The sequence below is a fragment of the Crocodylus porosus genome, unplaced genomic scaffold, assembly GCF_001723895.1.
Source record: "Crocodylus porosus isolate Cpor-Errol unplaced genomic scaffold, CroPor_comp1, whole genome shotgun sequence".
NCBI classification, from domain to species: Eukaryota; Metazoa; Chordata; order Crocodylia; family Crocodylidae; genus Crocodylus; species Crocodylus porosus.
The window spans coordinates 174,998,795-175,025,622 of record NW_017728886.1 but is presented as its reverse complement, the minus strand read 5'-3'; the positions used below and the strand labels follow the sequence as shown (position 1 = coordinate 175,025,622).

Below are 26,828 nucleotides of genomic sequence, written 5' to 3'. Positions count from 1 at the left end.
GGCTCTCCTCTGGACTCTCTCAAGCTTCTCCACATCCTTTTTGAATTGTGGAGCCCAAAACTGGATGCAGTACTCCAGCTGCGACCTCACCAAGGCCAAGTACAAGGGGAGAATGACGTCCCGGGATTTGCTTGTGAAGCATCTATGGATGCAAGCCAGCGTTTTGGTCGCTTTACTAGCCGCAGCATCGCATTGCAGGCTCATGTTTTCCTAAGAGTTGTTCGATTTTAGCTTTAAACATGTATGTCCAGTTTTTTATACAACTTGACATTCTTTAATCCTCCTATTTTTCTTGGCAGAGGTTCATTTTATAGAGAGCTAGTATCATATATATACTCTTCACTCATGTATGTAGCTGCTGACTATCTTATATGCTAAGTAAAGTGTAAATATATATTTTTATGATCTCTAAGGGGCAGAATACGTAGTCACTGCTTTTCAATCTGATAAGTAAATTATCAAATAAACTAACATCAATTTCAATGTGATCTTAAAATTATAGGAATTTATGCCTGAATAAATCTACATTAAAGAAGACAACACTAATTCAGAATGTAGGTGAATTCAGTGCAACTTTTCTTCAGCTGAAATCCATTTCTTGCCATATATGCAGAAAGACTAGTATCCACATAGCATCTGAAATTATCATACATACAACTGGATACATTCTGGATACTTGTATCACTTATTTTATCACACAAAGATATTTTATGTAGCATATTTAAGCTCTTGAAATGTACTTTCAGGTCGGACTCAATTAATTAATTAATTATGAGTAGGATTTGCTGAGCCAAATGCATTCCTGGTATGATGTCTATGGTGTTATTTAGTTCATTCTGCTTGCTGAGCATGTCTTCACATTATCGGCTATAGATTCAAAAGACTTTGTAGATACTGTGCAAAAACGATGAAGAAATAATGTCAAACATTATTCCTAAAGGAATATCTAATGTCAACCTGTTCCTAAAGTGGATAAGACTACTGTTTCTTTCTTTATAGAGATGCATATCTCCCTCTCTCTCTCTCTCTCTCTCTCTCTCTCACTTTCTCTCTACATACATATATATATATATATACACACACACATATATGGCCATAGACATATATAGTGTATGTGTGTGTAAGGTCAAGATCCAATGCGAGTCCAAAAAGAATCCAATATCCAGATAGTTTACTAATAGATCTGATGCTAGCAATAGTTAGAATAGAATAGCATTCTATTTTATAGAGCACCTTTGATGCTTAAATTTTTTTGAAAGTAATGTATTTAATACTGGTAGAGCAGTGGAAGTGGTTTCTCAATGTGCAAAAGGAAGCCACATTCATGGCTTTTCAGCTGATGTGTGGATTATAGGAGGGTACAGAACTATAACATAAAATGGATAATGAAAAATCCATTCAAAAAGCCTGCTAAACATGATGGATGGATTTAGACAGTTGGCAAAAAATACCCATCTTCTTTTACATTCATTTTTATTGTCAAACTATCTTTCCAGATGATAGTCCCAAGGACCCAAATGCAATTCTCTTCTTTGACTGGCTTCCAGAGGCAAAACCAAAGATGTCTGTAATTCTCACAAAATGACAGCAAAGGGAAAGTGAGAGCAAAATGCATTTGCTGAAAACAGACAGAAAATTTTTCATAATCTTGTTTTTGGCAAAAATAATAAGCATTGTCCTTAGCTAGGAGCTATCTCCCTGCTATGTTGGAGCATGGAAGAGTAAGATACCACTTTATTCTTTTTCATTGTTTATTTACTGTTATATCTCTTTCAGATTCCAAAATTTGGCCATTGCATGCTCTTGAAAATACAAGATAATTATGTAAATATTGTATTTGTTGTGTGTGTGTATTCACTCATTATAAGATGGTCTTCAGAAGCCCACAGGAAATTAACCTTTCCTTTAATACTTTTCCCCACCTCTGAAAAGTCAGAGACTATAGATATGTTTTCCATACCTAGCTGAAAGTATACTAATTCCACCTCTGTCTGACCAAGGGGGAAACTAAATTCCAGAGGCAGGAACCCCTTTAGTAAAACTCGGTTGCATCTTGGGTACAGGGACAGGACTTTCCACTCCCACTGAGCTTAGGAGACAGCTGTGAGATGTCCAGCCTCCTCCTCATCTCTGTGAAACCCCAGGCTGGTTGGGCAGCACCAAGCCCCACACTCCATACCTGATGGCTGTCGCAGGGCACTTCCGTGCCCCACTCCTAGTGGGATTCGAACTTAAGGGGGAAGGTGTGTCGCAAGGCAGTGAAGTGCCCTGCTCCTAGAGAAAAGTTACAGGTGTTGGCTGCCGAGGCAACTGCAGGTCGGTCAGCTGACCGGAAGGGGGCAGGGCCTGGCCTATATAAACAGCTTAGGCTGAGGCCAAGCAGGCAGTTCCCCACTAACATTCAAGGGAGAAGGAGCTCTACTGGAGGGTGCAGCCTAGAGCAGCTTGATGGTATGAACAGCTTTGGCTTGAGGATACTAGGAGGAGAAAGCCCGGGTAGGGGATTAGATTGATGAGTAGCCAGAGGGCTTAGAGCTTACATTTAGCCAGGTGGCTTAGTTCTTGAGTTGTAGCCAATTGGCTTATGGTTCTGCTTTGTGGTTATACCAGAGGACTAGGTAAGGCTATAAGGGGTTGGAGGAGGCCTCATTAGGGGCTCCACAGCGGTGTGGGGACCCCGGTGCCGGGGCGGGCACTGCACCTAGGGGTGCACTGACCCCAGAGCCCTAAGAAGGGGCACAGTGCATTGGACGGCCAGGTAAGGCAGAGGCCACCTGAGCTGTATAGAAATCATAGACCTGAGGATGGGATTTAGGGGCCAGGCACGGCTACGGCCACCTGAGCCCCAATTGTGAGGAGCACCAGAGGGTGCTTGCATTAAGCCCCAGGGAGGGCGCACAAGGCTAGAAGCCCCAGGGAGGGGATTTAGGGGCCAGGCACAGCTACGGTCACATGAGCCCTAATGGTGAGGAGCACCAGAGTGGGCGCTGGTGAGAAGCCCAGAGGGTGCTTGCATTAAGCCCCAGGGAGGGCGCACAGGACTAGAAGCCCCAAGAGGGGAATTTGGGTGCCAGGCACGGCTACGGCCACCTGTGCCTCAATTGCAGGAATCACAGAGACAGACCCCAGTGTGGGTAGGAATCGCGGGGCAAGGCCCCGGTGCGGGCGAGTGTGAGAGGAGGGCGCACGAGCAGGAAGGTCCCGGTATGGGCTTGGCCTAAAGAGGCCTGGGAACATCCGCGATCATGCAGGCAACAGTAATTGACTAGACAATGTCCAGGACATCTGAGAGGCTTGGGGTGTGGTATTAGGGATGGTAGGAGCCATGCGTAGCCCTTGAGGCTTTAATTCACAGAGTCCGCTAAGACGGGAGACAAGCTGGGATACATCAGGTCCTGTGCCCAAAGGGGTTGAAAAGGCAGCCTCCCTTAATATTTTTGTCATCAAAGACGTGGCGGCCGAGAATAAGGGTGCATGAACACCCCACTTGGCACAGTAGAGGGCGCTAGGCGAGATCACGGCCGCTTCTAGGTCCCCACCCCGTAACAATGACATCCAGCTGCTATGAGCAGTTCAGGGGTTTCAGGAGTTCAGGGGCCAGAGTGGGCTCCAAAGGAGGAAAAAAAATTATCAGACCCCTCACTACTCAAGCAGTGAGCTTATCCTGCCTCTAGCCTCTAATGGCAAGTTACAGCTGTACAGGTAACTTTAAGGTGCGATTGCTTGATTATGCTGAACAAGATTTTTTAGAACTTCTTTACGGTAAGGGTTGCCAATGGAGGTGGTGATCTCCCCTACCTTGGGGGTCTTTAAGAGGAGGCTAAACATGCACCTAGCAGGGGAGATATAACAGTAAATAAATAATGAAAAAGAATAAAGTGGTATCTTATTCTTCCATGCTCCAACATATCAGGGAGACCCCCTGCACTCTTTCTTGCCCAGGGCAGGGAGTCGGACTCAATGATCTGCTAAGGTCCCTTCCGACCCAAACATCTATGAATATGTGAACACTAAGCTGATTAATCTTAACAATGTAAGGTATAGCAAGGCCCTAACTGAAAATGTGTGGGTAAATCCCAAGGCCTTATTCAGTTAATTCTAGAAGTCTGAGGAAAAAAAGAAATATTTCTAAGCACCTCATGAAGACACTTGGATTGCTTGAATTATTGTTTACTATGAATCAATTAAACATTTTTTATCAATAGACATCCATATAAAGTTTTTATTTTTTCCTAGTTAATAGACACAGAATACACCTTTTAAATACAAGGCAGTCTAGAACAATGATCCTCAACCAGCGTGCTGTAGCATCCTCATGTGCCATGAGATCATTTTAAGCACATCATGGAGTGCCACTCAATATTAGCACAGGTAGGTGTTCAAACACCTTTACATGATTCACAGATAAAGCCAGAGAATTACAAATGGGAATCCAATAGTGTAAAAAATATTCTGGCCTGTTGTGCTTTTTCTGAGTTCTTTGCAACAGAAAAAAATTGCTCTATTATTTTTCTGTAGTCAAAAAATGAGGGAAAGCTAAGAGCTGGAATTTTCTGAGGGGTGCCTTCAATCTAAAGAGGGGTGCCTTGAGTCTAAAAAAACCTGGGAACACTATAAAAACAGGAATAGAAAAAGTAGAGGTAATACAGATTTACAGTGTCCAGCAGTGGTGAAATTTCTGTTTTACACCTTATAATTAGGTAAAGTAACAATCTTTAACTGTGGTGATTATTATTTTCAAGAGTAATATCTTACTGTGCTCCCTAAATATACTTGCTGGTGAGCAAGTGAATTAACATCTTCAGTTCTCCCATGTATAAATGGCGGAAATATCACTTTTAACCTTATTCAAGTGTTGTGATGCTTCCCTCGTTAATGTGTACTGCTATTACTTTCAGTACTGTTTTCCCTCCTAGTGGATCTCAAAGCATAATATATAAATTCAGAGATTAATTCACCTGTTTTTTGAAAAGCAGCCATATTTGGGGCAGACCAGAGGCTATTTATCTTTATTAGAACCTAACATATAACAGTAGTAATGTCAGAAACATTAACATCCAAATTTTTTATATAATAAATATGAAAATATTGCAGATCTGCATGTTGTATAATACCTTATTTAATAAACTAGTATATGCTTTTTAACATTTAATATGCTAAGAATTTATAGTACTTTGAGAAATGTATGTATCGTTTATCAATTCTGGCTGAGGCTATGAAGTTTTCCTTTGAAACAGTGGTACTGTGGAGCCTGCTCCCTAGGCATGAAATGCACCTATTTGTGACAGAGGGTGTAGTTCACTTCATTCAGATCAGGGCCAGTGAATGGTCACTATCTTTAATGCTCTTACCAAGCAATGGTTTAGCTGAAGCTCAGGAGAACCAGTTTGATCCAAACACCTCTGAAGGGGGCTAAAATTTAGAAATGGAAAATTCCCAAATACAGAATAAAAACCAGGTCTTGACGGAAGAATTTAAAACTTATTCTTAGAGCTTTATGGAAAATACTGGGGCAGAATAAAGAAAGTGGCTGTGTAGTAGCAAAGGGCCTTTTTATGGCAGATAGCCAAAATTAAAGTAAGGTAGCCTGGAGCAGAAAAGAGTATTTGTGAATCATGACACAAATATGAACTGCAAGAGAAATGTCCTTGACATCCCAGACCCTTTTTAAAATCCTAGCTCTCCCAAAAGTTGCAAGACAGGAAAACCGAGACAGGGAGATGAGTCTAGACGAGATATAATGGAATAATATATAGGTAAATGTCAGTCTTCTTTCTGGGCCCTGATTTTTCAAGCTATATACATATATAACTGCTTAATATATTTTGGAAAATTAATCAAGTACATTCTGTATCTGCAATATAGAAATCATGTGTATTAAAATCACTGGTAACATCATAAGCCAAATGTCTGGTTGATTTTTAAATGGAACAAGATGTTCATACAATAACTTCATAACCTCTTACCTGGCCAGGTTCTGCATTTTCACACACGTAGGTCTCATAATATTCAGGGAATTCTGGAGCGTGATCATTAACATCAAGAACATGAATATATACAGGGGCCTCAGAAATTTGTTCTGGGTTTCCTAAAAGGAAAAAGGAGATCAAGAAATAAGAGTTTCTTAATAATAAATTCCATGATTTCAAGAAGATGGGTTTTAAAATTCTCTCTTTTTTTTTACCTGAAACAAAAATTCTAATCGATGCCCAGAGATAATACTACATCTTTTAAATAATTTCTATCCTATTACATTGTAATATTGTATCATTGGGAGTAATCCAGCCCCAAATGCCATCAGATTATTTTAGCAAATAATGCAAATAGCTACCTTAGCAGCAGTAACAAAGGAACATTTCTAATACTGCAAATCATTTGAAGAAACAACAGTCTGAGAGTCCAAGGACTCCCTTTTTTTTTATTTTCCTCCTATTCCACTATTATATGTATAAAAAATGCCATCTACCATGCCAAATACATATTTTATATTGAAATTAGCACCAAGGACCTGAGGTGTTTTTCTTTGGCCTAAAAGATTATCTTAGATTTCCCCCAACTATACAGGTGGTCCAATAAAAGACATCACCCCTAAAATCCGTGTCCAGCAAATTTGCAGGACCATAACAACAACAACCTCAGTTAGTACCAAAATAGTTTACAACCAAACAGAATGAGTCATATATTAAATATGTGATTCATTTGTTCATTCCTTACATTATGAATTAGTCTGAATTTGTTTAATGAAGATATACAACCAAATTCACTAGGGAACTTGACTACAAATTTGCTAGAGAACTGACAGAGGCTGCACACTCTCGGTGTATGGTTGTCATCGGTGACGTCAACCACCCTGACATCTCATGAGAAGACCACTCAGCCAAATTTGATCCATCATGAAGGTTGCTCACTTGCATGGAAGAACTCTATTTGACTCAAGAGGTAAGGTGCTGCTGGATCTGGTACTGGCCAAAGGAGATAATCTAGTGAGTGACCTGAGGATTGAAGAGAAGCTTGGAGACAGTGATTATGAGTTGCCATTGCGAAGCTGGCAAATCAGTCAGCAATGAGGAGATAAGGTGCAAATCAGGAAAGCCAAGGCTGAAACTGAACTCAAACTGGCTATGGGAATCAAAGACAATAAAAAGTCCTTCTCCAGATATGCGAGAAGCTGGGGAAAAAAAATAAAGGCAACATTGGACTACTGCTAAACCAAATGGGGCAACTGACAACTGACACCCAGGAAAAAGCTAATCCCCTTAATGATTACTTTATGTCGGTTTTCCATCAGCTCAAGGGGATCACCGTGCCTGACAGGATGCAGGATTACCAAGTAAGGGTGAACATTTGCCTATAATTGGTGAAGATCTTGTGAGGGAACACATTGAGAGACTGGACATCCACAAATCAGCTGGTCCAGTTGCATCTAAGACTGCTAAAATAGCTGGCTGGCATCAAAGCATGGTGAGGATATGTGAGAATTTGTGGTGCTTGGGAGGGGTTCCTGAAGATTGGAAGAGGGCCAATGTGGTGACCATCTTCAAAAAAGGGAGGAAGGACCATCCAGGGAACTCAGGCCAATTAGTTTGACCTCAATCCCTGAAAAAGGTGAAGAGGTTTATATCATATATTTAGACTTCAAAAAAGACTTTAACTTGGTTTTCCATGATGTCCTCATGGGAAAATGCAGCCTCGATAACATTACGGTCTGATGGCTGGGGAACTGGCTCCATAGTTGGACCCAGGGAGTGGTAGTTAATGGAACCATATCAACATGGCACATGATGACCAGTGGCATCCACCAGGGCTCCGTATTTGGACCAGTACTCTTTACTATATTTATAAATTATCTAGATTTGGGTATCAGAAGCAGACTGGCTAAGTTTGATGACAACACCAAATTATGGAGAAGTGTGGTCACACTAGAGGATAGGCTGGTGATTCAGGCCAACCTGGACATGCTCAAAAGTTGGGCGGATCAAAACCTGATGGCATTCAACACAGAGAAATGCAAGGTGCTCCACTTCAGGAGAAAAAAACCCACATCATACTTATAGGTTTAGCAGTGCTACACTCACTAACACCATGACTGAAAGCAACCCCTGGGGGTCATGGCTGACCACAAGATGAACATGAGCCACCAATGCAATGACACAGATGCATTGGTAGATGCAAGCCAGATGGGTTTTTTGGGGTTTTTTTGTTTTTGCTTTGCCAGCTAACTCAAGCAAGACCCAGGAATTCATCATCCCAATTTACTCAGCCTTGGTGAGGTTGCAGCTGGAGTACTGCATCCAGTTCTGGGCCCTATACTTTTGGAAGGATGTGGAGAAGCTTGAGAGAGTCCAGAGGAGAGCCATGTGCATGATCAGAGGTCAAGAGAGCAGACCTTATGAGGAGAGGCTGAGAGGCATGGGACTCTTCATCCTAAAGAAGCAAAAGCTCAGGGGTGACTTGGTGGGAGCCTATAAATATATAAGAGGTGTGCATCAGGAACTGGGAGAAAGTCTGTTCACCAGGGCACCCCAAGGGAAGACAAAGTCTAACGGTCACAAACTCCTCCCAGACTGTTCTAGGCTGGACATAAGGGAACACTTTTTTACCATCCGAGTCCCCAGAGCCTGGAATAAACTCCTTGCAGAGGTGGTGCAAGCACATACTCTGAACACTTTTAAGAAACACTTGGATGCTTATCGTGCTGGGATCATTTGATCCCAGCTGACTTCCTGCCCCTTGGGCAGGGGGCTGAACCCAATGATATCGCAAGGTCCCTTCCAGCCCTAATGTCTGTGAAATCCTATAAGCATATCAGTAGAGACTGACATCTGTCTTGCAAAGAATTCTACAGAATTTAATGAGGTGTGTCTATGCTGAACAGCTTGGAGTACTAGGATGTCACTAGAACTAGTCAAAAAGATATTTCAAAAAATGCTATTTTTTCCCCTTTAAAACATTTAATGTTTAAGAGTTTTCAGCAAAAGCTAATATCACCAAATTTCCCACTGTTTCAAAAAATACAGCCATCTCTACCCTAAAGAGTGAATGTACAAACCAGCTTTTAAGAGGTACCCATAAACTGAGAAATTTACTTTGCAGAATGAGGGGCAATGCATTCACTTTATGGGCTTAGCTTCAACCACACATTTTGGCAATGGGGAAAGGAAACGGACTTTCCACATATGTACAAATGATCACTGTGATCTCTAGATATGGTTCAGTTCAAAGCATTTATACTGATTTAAAGGTTTAATTTTTAAGTCTTATCTGTTCACAAAAGTCAGACTGCCATAAAAAAAGTTACTTGACCTTTCTAGTGTGGACATAGCTATACAAGAACAGCAGTGCTGATGCTAGTATAGTTTAGTCCTATATAGAAAGGAGAGTAAGCTTTATCAATTTAAAGTATTTTAGTTACAATAGTACTACATTCTCAGGAGGGATTTCCAATGGTGCAACTATTTCAATAAAAATCATATTTTAAACTAAAATAATTTGATGATACAAAAACCTATTGATCAGGTCAAAGAAATATTACTATTAATTTTATTAAAGATTCAAGGCATGCCTCAAAGCTACTGGGAGTGAGGACAAAAATTCTCAGAAATATTTTGCAGATTACTAGATCAGACCACACTTAGAGAGAAAGCAAGTGTTGCAAAGACTCTAATAAACATATCTAGTATACATGGCCCTAACACAGCACATCACTCAAGCACCGTATTCCCACTGAAGCCAATGGAACTAGTCACATGCTTAAAATACAAAGGCTTTCCAAAGCCATAGGGAAGATGATTTCCCATTAATAGAATGACCATAACATATAGTCCAATGACTCCAAATAAAAGTTGAATGTCAGAAATTCACCCAATTAAACAGACCAGCAGGTACCTGAAAGAATTGTCATAGAAGACAAACAAACAACCCTTCATTATAGCCTTTTTTTCTCTACTCAGGTAAATTAGCCAAATGGACCATGCAGATCATTTCTAAAGCTTCTTTTTAACGTATAATTTACTGTTCACCTGCAACAAGCACTTGCTCACACAGATCTTGTAGAAACTGAGCTAAAAACTTAGGAGTCTTCTGCCAGACAGAATGGTATCAAAAGTAACTACCATGAAAACAGAAGGCTCTAAAGATCCATAGCTGGCAAAATCAACCTGCTTCCAATGAAATAGTAGAGCTGTGCTAATTTATGCCCATTGATTATCTGGCCTCCCTAGTAAGTATGTTAGCATAGATCCCTATCTGAACATCTTCATGTCTTTTCCAAAAGATTTTTTTTGGGGGGGATAACATTTCTCATTTTAATCCCCAGCATAAATAAGAACTGTTTGGGAAAGTGTGGGTATCACTGACTAAACTAATTATTAAGAAATGAAACCAAAAAAACAATATACATGTATCACCTTTAAAAAATACTTTTACACTGTAGCCCCTGCGCCTTATTTGCTGGGTGGACATGCAGTATAAGTAGATTTGTTTGGACAGTCTTTTGTTGTGTCAGGGTTGGCTATGTAGTTTACAAATAAAAATACCCATCAGCTGCAGAGCTCACTGCTGCAGCAGCACATGAGGTGCTTCCCTGGCTGGGAGCCCTCTTGGCTGATGGGGTTCTTAGCTATAGGGAAGTGCCTGGCCACATGTTCAATTAATGGTGCGATAAGAATGAGTTAGAAAGTTATTGCATATTTTTGTGGAATAATTTTGTGTCTTATTCCCTGTTTTATCTTGCTGTTAATTGTTTGTACATCTAGCTGAGTCACAGGTTAATCACATCTCAGCTAGAGACAGAAATTACACATAGACTGGTAAAAGTGATCAGAAACTGGTTCAGATCTGTAACACAACAGAAATTCAGTGCACATAAACCACCTTCAAAATGGCTAAAAGTGGTTTCAGATAAACCTGGATGGATGTCATATCAGACTTAACTGATTTAGGTTAAATTAATTTATTGAACTTCAGTTCTAGATCCCACCCCCTCATTCAAGTTAACTCATGGTCCCCCAGCATCCAAGGAAGCTTTGCACCTCCTCTAGAACCTCTACCCCCGCTTACAAGGTGGGCAGGCAAGCCTGTCCCAAAGCTGTCTGCTGCAACCAAGCAGGGATGTGTGCTTTAGCACTCCCCAGCTTTTGGCTTGGGCCACTGCAGGCATGTGGATACATTTCTGGAATCAAAAGTGAATGTCTGTTCACTTGCTTATCAATCCAGTCTACATAGCATGAAAAGATTGAACTGATTCAGCCTCAGGCTTTTTCATTGTCTGTATTTAGCCCTGAAGTGTAATGTAGATGAGGCCTATGTGGTAAATTTGCTTATGACTGGTAGTGAATTGTATCACTGAACAGCCAAAAAGACAATAAAATCAAAGTTATACTACGACTTAATCAGCAATTCTCTCAGGGCTACTGGATGGCATTTTATGCTTCAACTAACAGAAAGCGAATGTGGGAAAACATTCTGGCTATTAACTATCTTCTTCTTCTGAACCAATAATTACTGTCACATAGGATTGAGATTTCTTTTTCCATTGAAATTGTTAAAGTGCTACTTTTTATGTTTAAATTTGTGCAGATTAGTACCTACAGCTAGATTCAATCTTATACTATAGCTCTGCTCATTGTGTGACAAGAAGGGTGAATAGGCAGCTGGTTCTGGCTCCCTGAATCTCAGGACTAACCTTCAAGTCAAATTTACTAAAGGGTAGCTATAAATTGTGCTACTTATTTGTAGTTCTTAATGGAACCTGGCAGAGAGAAGCTCTGCCCTAGAATAGTCACCCGCTATACTGAGGAAAGGTGGTAGAAATCATTTGCTGCTACACAAACACCTCCTGCACTCCTGTTCCAGTCTTGCCTAGGTGCCTATATATGGTGCAGATACCAATATGTCAAAGGAATCTTCCACTGAATTTATATTAGAAGACTGCTGCACAGGAATGATAACAACCTTCAGAATCTGACCCATATTATGAAGTTAAATCTTGATACCAATGAGGTTAAATAGGAGGTTTGCCTTTGACTTTAGTAGGGTCAGAATATAATCTGAAATGTTGTGTGTACAGAGATATACTCATGTGTTAAAATGCCTTGAGCTGAAAAAGTAAATCATGTTCATTTATACCCAATCCAATGTGTGCAACCTTCAATAACTTTGTATATTATTTTATAAAGAGGGACCTTATCATTAAAGACCTAAAGAATATAAGGGGAGTAAGGGCTTTCCCCATACAATAAAAATCTTAATGTTTCTTGATGTTGAAATCCCTGCCATTTATTTGTTTGCAGGAAGCACTCAGTTATAATATTTGGTTTTCTCCTTTTTCGATTGTTTAGCTAAACAGAAAAGTCTACCAAAGTCATCCTGCAGTGTTTCCATAAAGCTATTCAAAGCATGACAAAAATATGCCAGAGATACTTTCCATTTCACCATATCACCTGCCAGCTGTCCAATAAAGTGAAAAATAAGATACATTTATGTTTCAAAACTCACAGGAAAGCCAAGACAGCAAATAAGACTCAATTTCCAAACACAGACTGAGGGCTGCAGGAAATATAACTATGAGCTTTACTATATTAAAGCCCCCTGTGCATTTACTGTTCTGACATTTCTTTTTGGAGGATGTGTTTAATTAACATGCTTTTAATTGGTCACAATTAAAATAGACTTTAAAAGACACTGAATGTATAGTCCACGTGCTAGCCATTAAAATGTTTGGCAAAATGTGGATGCAGTGATAGCTTCAAATGTAATTTACCTTTTCTTTTCCTATGAAGAGTGTGATTAATTTTAAGCAGTAATTTACAAGCCTTGTCACACACAGTTCCAAGTTATCAAGCATGTATTTGCTAGAGTGTTGTCCCAGAAACAGGGCAGCCTGATAACCCAACACACAAAGAGAGGCAATTTGCATTTGACTTTGAGACAAAACTGACAGGTGAAATCTATATAAGGGTTGCTTCCCAGATTTAATTGTCACTGTCAAGAAGTCTAGCTGATTTAGGCCTTACATTCAGAATTAATTTGAGCCACAGGTTTCTAACTGGTGTTAAATTAGACCCTGGCTAATTTCACACTAGTCAAAAATCTGGTGTGAAATTAGCCAGGGTCTAATTTAACATAAGATCTTGCACCGGGGGAGCAATTCATATGCTTCAGTGTAACTTGAAAGCATTAGAGTCTCCATCCTATTACAATTTCTTTTTCTTTTTTTTTATAAGGTCATCTTTTATGAAACAGCACAAGACCGTAGTGCTCTAATACACTCTGCTTCCATTGAACTTCTCATTTTAATAATGCTCCTTAATGTAACAAGCAGCTATAATATAATGAGAAAGTAGTATGCATTCTGTATTTAAAAGAAGCGATATTCTGATGATAATTACACTAAGTGCATGCAACAGATAAAACATAGTGTTCCTTAAATTCTTACTGACTTGCTTCTGTGGCTGTAACAGTTATGTTGTGCCAAGCAGTTATCTCTCGGTCCAGAGGCTTAGTTATAATGATTGTTCCATTTTGTGCATTGATGCTGAACAATCTCTTTAAAGACATGCCATGGACAATAGCATACCTGCACCAAAAAGTAAAGAAATTCCTTAATACTGAAATGTTCCATCTGAAAACAAGGACATATGAAGCTATTGTCAGCTGAGAAAACAGAGCTGTGCATAAATACATGTAAAATGTATGCTACCATAACTCAGAAATCATGAAAAATATACACTTATAAACATTTAAAATTCACTGCTGCCAAGATCAAAGCTCTTCTTCTTATAAAACTAAGTATGACTCAGATCTATATTAATGTGAACTGAATCCAAAATGCATTATTCATTCTTATTTCTAAGTCAAGCTCACAGCAGGTGAATGACTTGGTTGAAAAGCAAACGCAAAAGTAACACTTGTGAAATGAATAACCCAGGCAACTAAGCAGAGGTATAATGGTAAATCTATTTTATCATTGCTGACATGCCATGATGTCAAAGGAATGAACATTAGCCAAAAAAAGAAAGGCAACTATATAAAATAAAGGTGTCTCCTATCTGGCGGCGGGGGAGGGGAGTCCAAAAGTGAGAAATGACTACAAGTAAGCCAAATTCCAGGTTGCACTGTTACAGTCCTTACCAAAAAAACCTGTCAATGCCATATTCAAACATGTGCTCACAAAATTTCAGTGGATTGATAGTTACTTTCTATCAGTAACCACATATAAGAAACTGAGAGAAGGCAATGATTGAAGCCTGAAGGTAAAGGTTAAAATGACAGGGAGTTTTTATTTTTTTAAGAGTAAGTAAATAAAAATAACTGACTAGTTTTATAAGGCACAGTAGGATTTTATTTTATGGAAGAAAAACTTCTAAACCTCTGTTCATAAGACCTGTATTGGTCCTGTTTGTAATACCCATATTTAATAATTTTCCTCTTCTCCACTTTTCATTTCATTTGACAAAGACTTTCTATTATAAATTGGCATATTGGTCTCCTTTGATAGTTGAAATTAAATGCCAATGGTTGGATGGTCCTTTAACTTTTAATTTATAGATATCATTCAGCCTGTGTGAAAATCATCAAAGTAACAAATCAGGGAACGATCATAATATATGGGTGTCCATTCATTTCAGTTTAGCCAAAAGCTTGTCAGTTTATCTTGTATAAAGCCCTGTTTCAGGGATTTATAACTCAGATCATAAACATTTTTCATTCATCTGGATAACCTCCATGCAAACACAAAATGTGTTTGTTTATGATTTTATATGGTTTTCAAAGGGCGTTTTGGGAAAGATTTTAAAAATACTGTTTTTTAAACTAAATATTGGTATTTATGGAAGATATTCATAATAGTAATGAAGCCTGATTTCTCTAAGATAAGAAAATAGTATCCCATTATACATTAATGTTTTAAAAATCAGATGCATTTACATCTTCTTTGCCCAATAAATATTATGTGTGTGTAAATGCTTGTAAATGCTTTAAGAGCATCTTCCATTTTAAAGGAAGTCAAAGTGGCACAATGTACTTGTCTAAGTGTTTTGCTTTATAGGGGTCATAAACACACTTTTACATCACAGCAAATATCTTAATGGAAATAATTTAATTTAGAACAAGTGCATTTTACAAAAGTTCTAAATATTCCAAGCTTGTATACTTCTGCAGCAGGTGCAACAGTCCTGAGTAAAAGATATTAAGATTTTAAAAATGTATATGCATTATATGCAATGTATATATTATGTCTGACATTTTATCCATTAATACATTTTAAAGTAAAAAACAAACAAACTAATATTCAAAGTATGGGAAATATACAGTATATTGAATATTATTTGAAGCTCTAAGGATAGATAAAGTATATTATGTATTAAAACACTGCTACCTTAATTTACCCATAATGGATTGTTTCACATCACTCTTGTTTGGCTTATATTATAGGCTGTCTAAACTTGTTTGTCTAATGAAGCTCCACTGCATCAAGATGGGTCACGGGCACTTAATCCCAGATCTAGTCCATAGAGCCATGTAATCAAGCCCACAGGACTCCCCAAGGGTCTAGCAATTTGGTGGGGGTAGAGTGATGGCAATTAATGCTGCCGCCACTCCCCCACTGCCAAATGCCCATGCCCTACAGGCCAGATGACATAGCAGTGTTCATAGGATCCTTCCTGTGTATTGAGAGCTGGGCTGTGGCAGAGCCACTTGATTCAGTAAATTTGGGACCATCTGGGTAGGGGAAGAGAAGCCCAATCTTGAGTGCACAGGGCTGGGGCTGAGGCACAAGCAGAAAACCTAATCCAGCATCTTCAGGGTTGGGGCTGGGGCCATGACAAGGGAAGAGGGGCATGTGGGGCTAAGGGCCAGGGCTCACACTGAGTGCCCAATCCCATACGTACTGGGGAGAGGTCCAGGGCTAGGTGATGAGGTCTAATCCAGTGCATCTGGAGCCGGGGCTTGGGTTCAGGGTAGTAAGTCTGATCAAGAACATGCAAGACTGGTGATGGGGTGGCAACGCACAATTGGGTGTGTGTAGTGGCAGGGCTGGGACAGGATGGCCGTATCTGGTATGGGGTTGGGACCATAACCACAATAAGGCCTGTGGGACCAGTGCACCAGATTGAGCTCCAGCCATGTGCATGCTGAATTGGGCACACAGACTGGATTTGGACTACCAACTCACCCGACACCACTACTCTGGCCCATGGGATATGAAGATTGGGCAGCAATAAACTAGATGGATCTCAGATATGAGATTGTCTGTGCTCTGCTCCTCCTGGACCCTACAACATAGCTCTGTTCCTCAGTGTTCCTTGACGAAAATTGTTGGAGTTTGCTAGCTGAGAAATGACTATGACTAGGGTGATGATACGTCCCAGTTTAGCTGGGACAATCCTGGATTTTGAAGGCCTGTCCTGGCCAGTTGGGGAAAATTAAAACAAGAGTCCCAGGCATGGGGCAGTCTGGTGGGGAGGTGGAGCAGCATGATATGCCAGGCAGCTCTGCCCCCCTCCCAGACTGCACCCATGCCCCTGCCCAGTCGGCTCCACCACCACTGCCTGCAGGAGCACCATTGACTTGGGGGAGAGGGGAGAGGGAGGGGACAGTGTCCCAGAAGTCCCAGTTGTCCTGGATTTCCTTATGGTTACCCTAACTGTGACCCATGGATCTGCAGCTATGTACAACAAAGGCCACCAGGCCTTGAACCTTTCATTCTGGCTATTGGACCACAGATCTGCTGGTGCTCCTTATCCTCCAGAAGGCCACCATTTGATTCATTATCCTATCTATTGGCCACATGAAGAATGGTCATACAAAAATGTGTTTCCTTTGGGTTTGTCAAAATATGGCCCAAACTTGAGGGAAATGGAATTTTACTAATCTAGACTGTTTTGATTTGAGGATATGAATGTGCATTATAGCCTGCAATAGTGTAGGTGTACTCAGTTATAATTAAAGTTACACCTTGTGAAATGTCTTCTGCTAGATTTCACATCATTCCTCCTTGGCACATTTATTCACATTTTACAGTCTGTACCTGATGGGACTGTTGGTATTGTCTGGATCGCTGGCATTTACAGCCCCTACAAAAGAGCCACTCTCAGACCCTTCAGCTATCTCCATCACATATTCCTGTGAGGTGAAAACTGGAGGTTCATCAGCATCTTCCACAGTGATCCTGACAAGGGTTGAGTCTTCAAATGGTCCCTCATTCAGAAAACGCTCATCAATGTGCCTGTTGATAACTTTTGCTTTAATGCTGTATTTTCTTTTGGTTTCATAATCCACTTTCTGTAGAGAAACAAAGTAGGATGTGGAATTTTTCTTATCTTAGCATTTGAAAATTAATAGTAGATCAATGATTGGTGTAAGATTAAAGACTAGTAATAGTTATATGTAACTTTGGGGGATGTTTTAAAAGTGATTATTTCCAAGATTCCTTTTTTAACTGTAAAAACACTTTAAATACTCATCTTAGCCTTCACTATTAAGAGTTTAGAAAGTATTACTTTTAAAAAGCAAACAATTCTGTTATGTCCTTGTCTCACCATCCAGTCTGACCCCCCCCCCCAAAAAAAAACAATAACAAAGGAAAACAAAACAAAACCAACAAAAATGTAATTTACCACCAGGTTATTTTTAGGTAGGTGTTGTTAATAAACAATAAAGCAGAAATATTCAGGTTGTGCCTCCCTTTTTTTGAAAAAAAATACAAAATTGAGGAAAAATAGCAAAATGCATGGTGAATTTCAGGATGTGGTAAAGAGAGATGTGGTGTCTCTCCCCCTCTGACCATCAGAGGATGGGAGCAAGGCATGGCTGCAGGTCTTAGACTGGTGGGGGACCGGACCAGACTGGAAGTGAGAAAAGAAAGTGTACAAAGAAGGGAATCTACTTATCACTACTCCTCTTCTTGGCTGACCCAGGGGTGGGGAAAGCCCCAGAGCTACTCCAGACAGTGGCTGTGGGCAGCAGCTGTGCAAGGTGCTAGGCTTGGCTGGGGTGAACAGCAACAAGCAGGTTTTTCCTTCCAGTGCTTGACCAGCCCCTGTTCTAAGGTGTCCTCCACTGGACAGGTGAAGGTGCAGAAAGAAGAACCTCTGCACCTGCTGCAGTCATTGTTCCTAACCAAGCTAAGCCCCTCAAGCAATCATTCCCCATAGCCCCTGGCTTGAGCAGGGCAGGAGCAATTCTAGGGGTCCTCATATGACTGCTTCAATCAAGGACAGTGTTGGGTAGGCTTCTCCTTCCAGCACCTACTCTTGGCCAATAGGTGACACAGGTGCAGTGGCAGGAAGCAGATGCAGAAAGAGGAAACTTGCTCCTTGCTTCACTTGTCCCTTGCAGAGCCTGGCACCCTGTGTAGCTGCAGCCCATGGCTGGAGCATGGGAAGAGCAGCTCTGGAACTTCCACTATGTTTGGGTCAGCTGGGGAAAGTGCTGGCTGCAGCAGCAGAAGGATGGATATATCCACATTCTCACTCCCCACCCCCAGCCTCCACTCTGGATCCATCCCTGGCAACATTAGCTTCTATAATCTGCAATATTTCACTGAAGTGCTGACTTAGTCTAAATAAATACCTTTCTTTTTTCTCTGTAGGTCTATGATATAACTTTTATTTTTAACTTTCCATGACTTGGAAATAGACTAAATGCAAGAATTTACTTTCTGTCTTTTTCCTTCCTGGCAAGGTTTAGAGTGGAATTCTGTCATCAATTTAGGTCCAGGGAAAGAAAAAGCAGTCTTCCTCCCTCTGGGAGTAATAAAATGGGATAGTTTTCATTGTAACCAATGACTTCTGAGCATGTTTTCACCAAATATATCATTTTTATTTATGCACCGTTGCGTGTTCTATTTTAAGATGTTAATATGTTTTGCCACCAGTAAATTAAATGTATGAATGACTCTCTGAAGAAGAGAAATAATAATCTGCCCATTTTACAAATGTGGAACTGAAGCAGAGGCTAAGACATATTATCACAATCATATAAGGAGTCTGTTGAAAAACTGAGAACTGAATCCAGATAGCTTAAGTGCTAACACTGGGTTTTAGCCATAAGCAAGCAAGCAAACCAAATAACAAACATACTTTCTAAACTATCCAACACTATTCCAGAACCTATTTTTAGTCACATCATTAGTGGCTAAGGAAACAAGAAATAGTAGTATAGAAACCGTTGCATGCATTTTTTTTTTTACTTTTCAAAAATATTTAGTGACATATCTCATTTTAGTAGGTTTTTTATGTCTCACCTTTTTTAATATAACAACTCCTTCTTGGGTTTCATTATCTGTAATGATGTCAAAAACATAGGAGGCATCTCCTTCAATGACATAATTCATGGCTGCATTTTCCCCTATGTCACTGTCATCTGCCATGATTTTGCCTATGGTAGTGCCCACTGGTGCAGCTTCAGAAACAGTCATATGGTACAGTGCTTAAAGAAATAAAAAGTTACAATCACATTAAACTTTGTCAATGATTGGTCTTAACCCAAAATGTTAACATGCAACATTTGAGCTAGAGCAGGGTTGCTCAACCTCTGGCCTGTGAGCCACATCTGGCCCATGGAGCCAGGTGATTCAGTCCACTGCACCCCCCCAGGGGGCCAACAATTTGGTGACAGGAGAATGGTGGTAGCATCAATCTTCTAAATGCCAATTTTCTGAACATGTGTGAAGCCCAATGAGCCAGATATCATAGCTCTATACAATAGATTAGGTATATGAGGCTGAGCCAAGATAGCACAGGGCCCAATATGGATACACCAAGCTAGGGTGACATGGAAGCTGATCTTGGTGTGCAGGGCCTGATTTGGACACAGGGGGCCCTGCACTACTCATCTGCCTCATGGGACTGAAAGGTTGAGCCAATTGGGCTAGGGGACAGCAGGCATCCTTAAGACAGACTGCTGAAGAAAATGCATATGCTCAGTAACACCTGGGAAAACTGTTCCCTGAGACTCCTATTGGAGTGTTCAAACTGAAGCCGAGTTATCCTTGTTCCTATGTAAAGGTGGTATGACTAGCATTCTATGGCATTGCAAGGAAAGTAAAATAGGAGTAGGGCAGGGGTGCTCAATCCTTGGTGTGAGGCCATATCCAGTCAATGGAGCCATGTCATGCTTCCTGCGCGGCTCCCAATGGGTCCAAAAATGTGTTGGTGGGGGACTGATGGTAGCACTAATTGCCAATCCCCTGCTGCCACATTTCCAGATCCATGGGGAGCCCAGAGGACTGGATAGCTTGGCCCTGTGAGCTAGATGGGGTGATGAAGGTAGAGCTGAGGTGGCACCAGGCCTGATCTAGGCATGCCAGGTCAGGGTGGCATGGGGCCTGGTTCTGGCAAGCAAGGCTGAACACTGCACACCAACACAGCAAAAGATCTAACATACAGAGCAGTTCCACACCATTCATCTGGCCCATGAGGCCAAAAGGTTTAGTACCAGTGAAGTAGGGAACGCAGCCAGAGGTTGGTCTCCACTGCCTTTTTCACTGTTAGTGTGCAGGACATAATGAGGAAGAGAAGAGGAAGTCCAATTTTATTGAAAAGTTTGGTTATAAATCTAAAAGAATTAGGCTGTATGAATCTACAACAAATCTATAATGTGCAATATCATAAATATATTTACCTACAGTAACTACTAAAGTCAAAACTATTTCCTACCCACCACTTCATTCTGAAATCATTTGTTTTCTACTCTTTTAAAATTATAATTCATTTCAAAGGAATGAACCCACAAGGTATCAGAAGCAAGACATGTGAAACCTTCTCTTTATATAGACACATGTGCATGTGGAATCACACAAACTTTTCCTAGGAAAAGTACTATTAAAATGTGCATTTTTGTATTAAGCAACATTTTCCCCCCCCTGGTATGTACTAGAAAGAAGGCAATGCAGCGGTGCTTCCCTTTAATAAGTTAAAAAAGGACTTAGAAAAATATAATTTTACAGTTGTCAGCATATCAACTTAATAAAGAAAAAGCATTCTATACATTCCAGTGAAAAAATACTTTATTTAGGTATTCCTAAAATTGGTACTTCTTATGCCAAAGTAGTAATGTAACCTTGTATTGGCTTGAACTCATAGCTTTTTAATAGGAGCTACTTTTTGAAGAAAAAATATTAGTTTATTAATCTTTCATTTAAATATATGACATATTAGGTAAAATATAGACCTGATCTAAATTGTAGTGGGTTTACTCCTGTTTTTAATTTTTCCCCAGTTAGTTAAAATTCCCCCACCTTAGTTAAAATCCCTGGCCTCTACTCACTATGTTGAAATTTAGGGGCATTGTCATTGATGTCAGAAAGGTTGATAGTTACAGTTGCTGTTTCTGAAAATCCACCCATTTGCCCAATCATATCTTTGGCTTGGATGATGACAAAGTATTTCTCCTGAGTTTCTCTATCCGTTTCAGAAGAAATTCTAATGACACCTGAAAGATACAATAATCAACACTTACTTAAATATACATTTCCCCCCCCCCATTACTTAGCTATGAATTAAATGCAAAATCAGGTTCAGTATTTTATTGTACAAATTGATTAGACACAAAGCACATGATACTCCAGGTATGGCTGCTGGCCCCAGCCTCCCCAACCCCACCCAAGGCAACTTGCAGTGCTCCAGAGCACACATGCAGAATGTTCTCCAGGGACACCTAGCAGCAGTGTAAATATGTGCTGTTGCTAGCTGTCCCCAGAAATGCATGTTCCTGCTCATAGAGTTGTGCCCAGTGGTTCCAAATAACCCCTAAAGACCTGATTCAGAAATAGTCCAATTAATGGGTGGTTTTCCCTTGAATGAAATAGGATTAGCCCTAAATTTGAAGACATTCAAATACCAGTTGTAGACAACATTATGGGCCAATGACATAAGAAGGTAGGATTATGAGTTCATTTGAGAAAATTATATTTGTCCTTGTCCTGAGAAAAAAAGATGACTGTTTATTCAAATCTGTCACTGGTACCTAGATATTTTCTGTGCATGAATAAATGTCAGGTATACATAACGATACCTGTTTTTGGCTCCACAGAGAAATAGGGCTGCCCTTGAATTATACTATAAAGCAGACGTGCATTGTATCCATAGTAAGGATCATCTCCATCTGTGGCTGTTACCTGTATAACAGAAGTACCTGAAAAGCAAATGCATATAAATAAGGAGTTCATACAAATGAACTAATAAACCTATCTTGGATTTTAACCATTATAAAATTATTTCTCTTTTGCTCAGTTGTATAATGTTTTCCTTTTATTTGCTTAATTTACTATATATTATTTCATCATTACACAGAGCACCTTTCTTAAAATCATGTCAAGTGTCTAATTATTGATAGGAGGGAAATTTTGTATCTTGCAAAAATGGGCACAGAAACAGGAAAAAGAAAATTACTTTTTCCTCTCTAATTTAGATTAAACCAAACACTATCTCGTGAATTTTAATGGAATTATTATTTAACTGTAAGTACTGTCTTTTCTCACTGGCTTTTCTAATTTATGTTATACAAATAGGAAACTAAGAGATTTCCACCTTGAATATGCTTTAAGATATTTTATTAAAGTTCTCCATATGACAACAACAACAAAAAAGTCTGTATCAACAGCAGGCTTGAAGCATGGTTGAAAGAAATAAACTGGTAACAAGTTAACAAGCCAGGAAATACAAGAAAATTTTGATAGCAGTTTTTTGTATATTCTTGGTCTTTTAATGAGCTGTCCCTACTACAAAAGAAACAGCAAAATCAATCTGCAGAACATAATTTCATCTTTAATTGGGAGTTGGTTATGTACTAGATCTAAAATTGGCAGGATCCTCCTGGAGCTGTCAATGAGGGTATCTTTGCAAAAGGAATATTTCTCAACAGAATTATTTTATAATGATGACTTTAACATTATTTCTCACCTGCCTCATGTAAGGAACAACAGGAGAAAGAGCACCTTCTTATGACTTTCCAACATGAACACATTATTACCTATCATAACTAAAATGGGACAATTACATTTTGAGGTGATAGTAATTTTGATAAATGAGGGAAAATATTTTTGTTTTTTTCTGAAATCTTTGACAAGCCCAAAAGCTGAAATAAAATATTCTGTAGAATGAAATATTTGTGATGAGCTTTTGTAAAAAATGTTTTAAAATAAAGTTGAAGTAAATTTTACAATGAAATATCATTTTGAATTAAAGAAATGAAATGTTTTGGTTTCTTTAGAAGATTTGTATTAAACTGGTTTGGTGAAGTTGACCTGAAGTCATGACATGTTTCAGTCAACCTGAATCTTCATTTTGAAATGAAAAATATTTGGACAAAATTCTCCAGAGATTTGGGGGCCCTGGTTTAAAATGCACTATGTTCTCTAAATACGTTGCTTAAATAAACACTGCTCTCTTGATATTAAAACATCTATTAGAAATTTATCAGAGTTGTGGCAGGGCACCTTTGGTGCCTGTCACTTTAAGGGCTTGAGCAGACAGAAGAGCAGCCTGCAGGTGACAACAGTGCCAATCCCAGAGAGTCACATGGCCATCAGGAGGCTACCTGATTGGAGGAGGGCCTGGATGCTGGAAAATAAGAGCAGGCCCTGAGCGGTAAAACTGGCAGGTGCTGCAGGGAGCTGAAGGAACAACATCTCCTGGCCAGAATACTGCTGCTTCCAAAACACCTGGAGGGCAAGGGCTGAAACTATGGGGATGGAGGAGGTTCCTGGTCCTAGGGAATGACGTAAAACTATACACTGCTGGAGTTGGATGGTGTGATAGGGCTGCTTGTGGCGTGGCATTTTCCAGGAAATGCCACACCTGTGCCTCCCCAGTGAAAGGCAAGTGTGGAATGCCAGAAATCCTTAGCCCCCACTGCTTTGCAGGTACTCTATGGAGGACAAAGGCTAGGGGAGCATACCCTGACAGAAAAGCACAGGGGCCCAGGTCCATTGAGTGTGGCCTGAAGTGGGGTCCAGGCCCTTTCAGTGGGGCCTGGGACAGGGCTGAGGTCCACCTACAGGGACCAGAGGCCTGGGGGGCATAAGGCCCAGAAGCCACAGTGGGGGGATGTAACAGTGGTCCCAGTGAGGGGGCATAGTGAAATCTGGCAGCCATGTAGAGTAGGGTTCTAGGGGGACTGATGGACTGCACATTGCCTGACCAAAGTAGTTGCAGTTGAGACCCCAGTGAGGGGGCATGTATCCCAGGCACACTTAAGGATGCCTGAAGTCAAGTTGGGCCAGAGGTTGAGTGTGGCTCAGTTAAAGGGCCGGGGAAGTAATAGTGGATAGTAATTTGGATACAATCTATGAGGCATGGAGCATGCTAAAGGGAAGGTTTGGAGCCGTGTATCGCATCCTTGGCATTAGGGTATTAAATGAGTAGCCTCTTGCCTAAGAAACATCAATTTGATTACATCAAAGGCATAACAGGAGTTAGGTAGGGCACACTGCCTTAGACATGTGGATGGACTGACACTATGGTCGGCTTTGAGATGGCCCCCTGTCACAAGAGTAAAGACTCCTTCTACAACTTGACTAGTCTGGAGGAAATAGATATTCATTTGCCTTTGACTTTCTTTAAGTGTATCTGGAACAATGGCAGAATACAAACCTCAGAACGTTACTTTAATATCAGGCTACTGTTACATACATCTATCAGTAGAGATACCTTTTAAGGTAAATTGACAGATTATAATCAATCATTATAAAATTATAAAGTTTCCAAAGCAACAAAATGTATTTTTCAAAAAGGACTAAAGAATAAAGAAAACATGGGCACTAAACTCAACTCAAAACAAAGCGTTGTCTAGAAACTAAAGGTCACCAGAGATCTGTTCAAGTTAGCTACTAGTCATATGAAAATCACCCTAAGTAATATAATGAAAATAATTCATTCTTTTGAAGTAATTACATGATAATGTTGAAGAAAGCTACCACTTCGGATAATCCAACTGATAGAAATGTGACTGATGCTATCTCTGGGATAGGAACAAAACTGCAATCAGTAAAATTCAAATATGTGCCATTTTATGGGATTTTATTTAACAGATCAGGGATTTAAATTCATAGAAAAATAGGTTATTTACCTGACTGAGATATTGATGTTAAAGCCTTATGGTCCTTATTTTAGTTAAATTCCTGTGGACGTATCTACATGAGATGCTATGTCATGTACTGCCAGGACTCCTCAGTAACAACCGCGCAGTCAGGGGCATGTGTACATGTGTTCTGTTTTATATTCTATGAATGGTGCTGGAAATTAACATCTGAAGTTGTAATAAAGTATGTTATCCTTGTGGCAAGTTCCCTTTGGTTGCTTATTGGCTTTTGTAGGGTATGGTTTAAGAGACATTTAGGTGGTTTTAAATAAGACCAGAACTTGGGTACAATAGGAAAAGTAAAAAAAGTAGTAGAAATCCAGTAAAAAGAAAACAGGCACAAGGGAGGAGCAAAAGCTACTCTCCAGCCTGAACCTCAAATTTTGAATATAATGTGAACGTGAAAGAATTTGATTTCTTTTGGGGGAAATTGGCTTCTCAGGTTTCCTGGGAATGGTAATCTTGCAATCCTGATAGTAACTACTGAATTAAATATTGACTGAGTGCTAGATGGCAGGGCACTATTATCTCATGACTATATCTAAAGGTACTTTCCTTCCCAGTTTTGAAATTCTTACCTCAAATGAAAGCTATTTCTTTATGAACTTTAACCCATAGTAAGAAAAGCAAACAGTTGCCTGCATGTAGCCATGGTTCAATAATCACATTGACCTAGGCAGTTAGGCAACAATTACAAAAAGCTGCAACTGCTAATATTATGTTTTTAACGTGAAAACAAGTAAAAAGGATTTCTTTGCTTAGGGAAAAACTAAAAGAGCACATAAAGAGACATACTTTGTACCGATTAAATTACACATTTGTAAGATGTTCCCTGATGTTACAGGACTGAAATGGTCTAATGGCTATTGCTCAGAATTATGATACCATTTATGAGACTTATCATTTATGTGAAAATAGATATATTTAAAGGACAATGGCCCTGACCTTGGGATACTGAAGACTAACATTAACTGAATATGCTTGTAGTCTTCGAACATTGTCCAAAGTGCAGTTCTGATAGGCATTTCAACATCAAAAACGTATTTTATGTTCTCAGAAACTATTGCTTCTGCATAATAAATTTGTTTTATGCCACAGCAGAATCTAACTTAGAGAAACTGCTTTTTTTCCCACCTGACTGCCATTTCAGATTTCCTTTTTGATTTTGTAGCCTTAGTTTTGAACTATGATGTAAACCATTACTGTGTCATTTACATATTGCAGCATATTAGGTAAGCTACTGGAGAATTATATGGGACATATGTATTCATTTTTCTAACTGGGGCTTCAAATATATGAAAATGTTAAATACAGATATATCATTGCAGGTGACTTTTAATCACTCTATCAAATATACTACGTTTGTAGAAATGTAACTGCTATATGTGAGGAACTTTATGTAAAATCATACCAAATGCCTAAGGGAAAACCATAGTCTTGTACTCCCAGAAGAGTCCATTTACTGATACACTTTTCATTTACTATGGCACTTGCATATAAAACCCTAATAAAATTCAAATGATGAAAATATGGGCAAGCTGTGAAAGCATATTAAAATTTAAGCAAATGTGTAGTCATATTTGTTGGAGCAAAATTTTAAGTATAGGTGCTGCCAATGCATGAACTCAGTTTGATTGAGAGTGGAAAATTCCATACAGGGCCTGAGTTACCCCTTCTATGACCTCAGGAGCTGTCAATCAGCCCTGACCCACTTTCAGCTCTGAGCAGACTCAGTTGCTATGCAG

The 26,828-nt window shown here is 39.7% G+C and overlaps 1 protein-coding gene across 5 annotated transcripts in view; it reads right to left on the bottom strand.

Moving 5' to 3' along the window:
• The window catches only part of CDH19 (cadherin 19), a 92,664-nt gene that overhangs the window by 24,001 nt on the left and 41,835 nt on the right, over positions 1-26,828 (bottom strand). For all 5 annotated transcript variants that reach the window (XM_019545363.1, XM_019545353.1, XM_019545340.1 and 2 more), the window contains 6 exons: positions 22,018-22,137; positions 21,271-21,435; positions 19,247-19,431; positions 17,030-17,283; positions 13,440-13,576; positions 5,967-6,088 (listed from right to left, as the gene is read on the bottom strand). In XM_019545363.1, the coding sequence (XP_019400908.1) occupies positions 5,967-6,088; positions 13,440-13,576; positions 17,030-17,283; positions 19,247-19,431; positions 21,271-21,435; positions 22,018-22,137 (983 nt within the window). The remainder of the gene's footprint in view (positions 1-5,966; positions 6,089-13,439; positions 13,577-17,029; positions 17,284-19,246; positions 19,432-21,270; positions 21,436-22,017; positions 22,138-26,828) is intronic.